The following is a 6,323-nucleotide window of genomic DNA, read 5'->3' as shown; positions in this document are numbered from 1 at the left end:
TGAAATTCATTTTCACTTTCTTACTTTGTCTAAAGGTTGTATTTCCCTTGCGTTATGAAGAAGCTGGTTTTCTCTATGGTGTATGTTTTATCCCATCACTTACAGTGAATCTATTATGCTTTTGTCAAGAAAGTGGAAGAACTAATGAGAATATTTCAGCTTTTATAAACATGTGCATATGATTGTTCTATCATTCGAAATAAATATTTTATCAAGTAGAATGAGAAAACAATGCGAAAATATCCAAACAACAAAAATTTTTGTCATTTCATTGCATTGTCCTAGATAAAACATTTTTATCGAAAGGGGCAAGAAAGTAATGATAAAAAAAAAAACTCAATCTTTCCTAAAGACACCTTCGAAGAAGCTGCCCGTCACATCTACATCTGGAGGACAAACAGTAGAGTGTGCCTCTAAAGTCTCCAAGGCCCGAGCATAACCCGACTCAAGTTCACGAAGAGTTACCTTTGTCTCATCTATAGAGGTGCGATAAGAGGCAAGCACAGACATAAGTTCCAGCCGATGACTGGCGTTCGAAGCTATATCCAGGCGCTTCCGAAGCCATGATAAGTCCACTTGGTGACGCTCCATGTCAGAGATCCCCTGATACGCCGTCTCGACTACTTTTCCATTAAGGTCACACAACCGTTGCGTGTCCAAGCTATATAAGATAGTGGCAAAAGACTCGAGAAGAGCAGTCTGAATGAGTGGACACTGGCAAGCAAATGAAGCAAAGGTCTCCGGGTAACTTGAATGCACAAGCTGTAGAACTGAAGCAAACTCAGGAGCTACCCAATAATGGAGAAATGATACTTTGCCAGAAGCTGAAGGAGGAATTGGGGCCGGAAAGCTGCTAGTCTCAGGAATCTCCCCAATGTCTATCGGGTTAGATGAACCACCCGGAGGGGTAACTCCCGGCAGAGGTCCCGAGCCTGAGAATGCCGAACGATAAGGGGAAAGACCAAAAGCATCACTATCAATGTGGAAATCACTGAGATTCAAATCCAAAATATTTGAAGGCACTGGCGATGAAGAACCTCTAGCAGTCGTCTCAAAGGCAGGTGTTCCCCCTTGAGAAGGAGAACCGTGAGGAGTTACAAAGAGAGTCGGAGTAGAGTCCGGGGCAGGTGAAGACGGGACCCCGGTAGCAGCTAACACTGGAGCAGAGTCCGAGGCAGGTGAAGGCAGGACCCCGGTAGCAGCTAACACTGGAGCAGAGTCCGATGCAGGTGAAGGCAGGACCCCGGTAGCAGCTAACACTGGAGCAGAGTCCGAGGCAGGTGAAGGCAGGACCCCGGTAGCAGCTAACACTGGAGCAGAGTCTGAGGTAGGTGAAGGCAAGACCCCGTTAGCAGCTAACACTGAAGAAAAGATAAGAAGGCCTTATTAGAGGTAGGGAACAGGAAAGTCATTTAAGTAAAGATTTCTCACAGATATAAGTAAATGACAAACTTCAGAAAGAAAGATTACCAGAGGGAGAATCAATATGCAAAGCAGGGGCAACTGAAGGACTCCTAGCATCAACAAAGTCACTTGGTCGTGTAGAGACCACCTGATCGATCTCAATGTCTGATGAAGCCTGAACAGTAGTAGTCATCCCTGAAGAAGGAAGGAGGGCCGGAGGATGAGAATCACCATAAGTGCCAGAGCGAGTCTCAGAGATCTCTAGCACATCCACCTCCACACCATTCCCAGAGGCGCACCTCATCTCTACATCGCCTCTAGAAGCATGGCCCGCGACATCAATTTCTGTGGCATCAGTCCCTCCAGCAATCTCAACATCAGAACGGTGAGCCCCAACAAACTCGTCACCAAGGTAGTGCTCCTCCTCAGCTACGGTAGGGCGATGACGACGCGTGCGTGGAATAAGGTCACAAAAATGATCGGAGGACTCAGCCTCATCATCATCGTCATCTATAACTGCTATACGAGGGGTGCACATCTTCACAAGTCTTGCAGACAAAGGGAGGGTGTCGTCCAAGTCTGAGTCCGGCCTGGGGGAGGCAGCATGGCCAGGAGCCACGGTACCGAGAACGTCAACAACCGCAGGATCCTACATAACATGGGCAAATAAAAGTTTTCATTTTAGAAGGTATAGTCGCAAGAAGGAAAGTAGCTTCAAATCAAGAATTTCGGGTACCTCACGAAGCCTTTTGGAAAGGCGAGGAGCGGAAGGACTGGCATCAGAAGTCCTCTTGTGAGCCATCTTCTTAAGGCGGGTCGTCCGAGGACCAGAGGCCTTATTCAAAGGGACTGGCTCTGGAGAAGTAATTGCCAAGCTAGAAGCAGATGCCCGAGCAGAAGGGTCAGTTGGAGCAGATGAAGTGAAGAAACCCTCGTACATGTGGTCAGATTTTCGGCTCTCGGGTAGCCGAAGAGAAGAATCCTTCTTATAAATCGGCGGAGGCAAACATACGGTCGGTCTGCTCTGGACAAATGCAATAAACGCATCGATATTCTTCTGCCAATACCGCCTGAAAGAGGGGGTGAAACCCCCTACTCGGCTCAAGCCTGGCATCGTCAAAGAGCCGGATATGGGAAGCACGGTGTGTATAAGCCGGCGACTGAAGCGCCCGTAGCTCTCTGAAAATGATAATAAATGAGGTGCTGGCCCCGGGGCACATTGATCAAACCCGAATTGACATGCTACACGGTCAGGCCTATAAACGGCACTATCAACGCCTTCCTCATGCCACACCGGTAATGAACTCGGACGGATCATAATCAGCATATCAACAAAGGGTGCAGGGATGTTCTTCGGCAAAGGAAAGGACACCGAGCGGGAGGAACCATGATAGATAAGCGGTGTGGCCACACCCACAGGTGGGCATACATACGGCTGTGCCACAAAGCGTCGGGGATCATCCACCAGAGTATTCAAGGATAAGGTGGAAATGGTACGTGACCACCGTGTAATCAACGGCTGGCAAGACTTCGCTTTCTCAAATGTCCGAGACCCATCAGTATTGAGCACGGGGATGCCATCTTTATCCACTATCTCCCGAAGAACTTCCGCCTCAAATACAGTCGGAGCAGGGGCAAATTTTGGGAACCTCTCGAAGAAGAAACATAGCAGGAACTGGCTGTGAATAAAGGAGACAGGCTCATATCGACCCACGGAGCGAACCATATCTCGATGTAGTAGATCCAGCCGATAGTAGAGATTCCCAAGAAATAGGGAAGCCAAAGGGATCCGATCTCCTCTAAAGAGCCGGACTGCCAAGGGGAAGACGAAAGGATTGAGGGAATCCGGAGGTGTGCTCGGAAGAATGAAGAATGAAAGGAAGCAAGCCAGAAATCCCAAGAAATAGAGCCTGGAGCCATACATCGGACCGGCTTCATACTCCCGAGAGTCAGGGTCAGCATCTCTGGCCAAGGGCTGAAGATCCTTGAAGAAGTGACGGATCCATGCAGTATAGGAGGCACGGTCCGTCCTTACTCGACTAGTCCTCCTCGCTGAACCATCAAAAACAGAACTCCACCGACCACAAGTTTGAAGATTTAGCTTCAGAGATTGGATCAAAGAATCATCTTCGGGGGGTGTCTGCTCAGGGTCGAAGGCATCAGGGCCGGTCACTTCCAGACGCAGCAACATGAACACATCCTCAAGGGTGGGCCCCATCTCGTGCTGGCCAAGTATAAAGGTGTGTGTCTCGGTGCTCCACCGAAGAGCCATGGCTTCCAGGCTAGCATTGTTGCGACGGATGGATAGAGATCTAGATATTTTCACCGGGATCAATAGCCGAGCCTCCTGAAGCCGTTGACAGAGGCTCTTGTCCGAGAGGACATCATCGACCCACTCTTGCCAACCGAAAGGAGGGTTTGAGAAGGCCTTGAACTGAGGATAACAGTATGGAAAGTCCCCCCGCTCAATCCGAAAGCGTAGCACCGAGGAAGGAGAAATGAGGGCCTCCTGGCCAGAGTTAGTGTCCTCAGTGAGACATAATGGAGCCCCCTTCGGAGATAGAAGAGAAGTGGTAGAGGTAGCCGCCCGCCAGAAGGGGTCCTTCCGACCAAAATAAGGAGATTTCCTCCACTCAGATACCGGAGGTACATCCCTCTCTTTCATGAGAGCCGGTTCCGATGACCCCGGGACAACGGGTTTCTTTCGAGAAGACATATGGCTGAAATAACCTGTATAAATATTAAAGAGTTGACCGTATTAAAATTCAGAATATTGTTACATGCAACATGATGGGTTTATCAACAAATTCAACTTCGGACGTCATCAACAATTCATTTTCTTGGATATTCTTCAAGCTCAACAAATTTTAATACCAATGGGTGCATCATCAACATATAGATTTTCGTCTTCTATCATCAATAAGAGGTGCAATGTCATAGGTCGCTTCATGATGAAGTTCAATTGGGTCAATTTCTTAAAGTCACTATGTTCTATATTAAAGGTCCAATTTATACGGGGTTCAAAATTTGGACAGAGTGAAGTTCAATAGTAAATTTCAGGCCCGAGATCCGAAGTATATTACATTGCTTATCAGTAGCAAGATTCAATGGATCATTATGCAAATTACAAGAATGTCCTTTCCAAAGTCCATATTCATAAGTCCAGGGTTTTCCCTCTCCATGTCAAAAATGGAGCTCAAATACTAGTCAACAAGTTATATTCGGCCTTTCCTCGGTGATAAAGTTCAACAAATTATGTTCAAGCCAAGCACCTCAATAAGGTTTCAAGTGCTAGTGCATGTTTCCATATGGCCAAAATCACGGTGTTTGAGCTAAAAAAAAAATATATCATTGGGATTGCCACAAAAATTGAGTCCATATTCAGATTCAGTTTTTATTTATTTACTTTATTTTTATTTTCATCAGATTGCTTGAGCCCTCTACATTGCCACAAAAATATATATATATATATTTAAATATATTTATATTCGGAAGAGGGGGTCGAATGTCATACTTACAAATTTGGGCAGTTAGAGAGGTGAAGTCCGAAGCCGATACTGGAAATTTAAGCTGAAATCAGAGAGGCTTTACAGACTGTAATCAACAAGACTGGGCTAGGCTTGGGCAAGACCACACACGTTGCGTTGAGAGGGCGAACGTGCGTGGTCAACATCGGATAAGCTGAAGCCGGAAGCAGCGATGTGGAGCTAGGTTGGGCAAGACCACACACGTTGCGTTGAGAGGGCGAACGTGCGTGGTCGACGTCGGATAAACTGAAGCCGGAAGCAGCGATTGATTGTGCACAAACCAAGGCTAATGTGGTTAATCCGAGCTCTAAACAAAAAAATATATATATATGATAATCAGTATGTATATATATATATTTGCCCAAAGTTTGTCAAGCAGCAAAGTAAAAAAAAAAAAAAAATGAACCACCAGCAGATTCAATCTAAAGCAAGCACCAGCAGATTCGAAGCTAAAATATATATATATATATATATATATAATCAATATATATACTTGTCTACAGATTTTCAAGTAGCAAAATAAAAAAAAATGAAATTAGTTGAGAGGAAGACCAAGGCCCACCAAAAATGAAGCTCCAGAATATGAATTTCAGGATTTCATTTCATATGCAAGTCAAGATTCAATGGAAGCTTCAGTTATCTCAAATTCAAGATCGATATAAAACAATGCCCACAAATCTCAAAGGCCCAAATCAAAAGAAATTCAGATTTCATCAAAGCAAGAGGATCGAGAGTGGGTTTCGATAAAATACTTACAGATCTGAAGGCCACACCCATGAGAGAGAGTGGCCAAGAACAATACAAACCGAGATCGTGATGAAGTGGCGCCGGAGTGAGCAAACATTGAAGTTGGCCAGCTGAACGGGCGATGGCTAGGATCGCGGTGTTGGCGTATTCGGAGCAAATATAATCAGTGAACAACAGCGCAGCAAAGAACAGTAGCGCAGGTTGAGGCGGCTGCTGCGGCACCTAAGGCTGTAACAAGTAACACACAAACAGTGGTGGTCTTCGGCAGAGCAAGACTGAGCTCTGTTCGGAGTTCTGAAGTGGCGTTGCTGGGCCGAAATGAAGCACCGACAGTGAGCAGCAGCTTGGGTCACAGGTGCGAGCCGAACCGTAGCGTAGTGAGGTCACAGGTGCGAGCCGAACCGTAGCGCAGCAGCGGCTGGAGCAGGACAGCAACGCAGTGTACTGACTGCCGTGAGTGAGTGTGCGCTGCCGAGTTGTTGTGTTGGCGACAAGCTGAACGGTGGCCACACACGTCGCGTTGAGTAGGGCGACGTGCGTAATCGGAGCTGGACAGCAGAGGCTGGGAAGTGGTGAAATCGCAGCAGAGAAAGTGTGCCGAAATGGGCTCTGGTATTGTAGAAACAAGTTTTTCTTAAAGAAGAA

The 6,323-nt window shown here is 46.6% G+C and overlaps 1 protein-coding gene across 1 annotated transcript; it reads right to left on the bottom strand.

Annotated features, from left to right (window-relative positions):
- Positions 1-268: 268 nt before the first annotated feature.
- LOC145796904 (uncharacterized) lies at positions 269-4,588 on the bottom strand. The gene is made up of 3 exons (XM_082882519.1): positions 2,141-4,588; positions 1,471-2,053; positions 269-1,361 (listed from the first exon to the last, which is right to left on the bottom strand). Exons 1-3 carry the CDS (start codon positions 4,118-4,120, stop codon positions 337-339), a joined length of 3,588 nt encoding a protein of 1,195 aa, XP_082738645.1. The 5' UTR covers positions 4,121-4,588; the 3' UTR covers positions 269-336.
- Positions 4,589-6,323: the final 1,735 nt, after the last annotated feature.

The sequence above is a fragment of the Camellia sinensis genome, chromosome 8, assembly GCF_055761805.1.
Source record: "Camellia sinensis isolate YWXY chromosome 8, ASM5576180v1, whole genome shotgun sequence".
NCBI classification, from domain to species: domain Eukaryota; kingdom Viridiplantae; phylum Streptophyta; class Magnoliopsida; order Ericales; family Theaceae; genus Camellia; species Camellia sinensis.
This window is presented reverse-complemented; position numbering and strand designations above follow the sequence as displayed.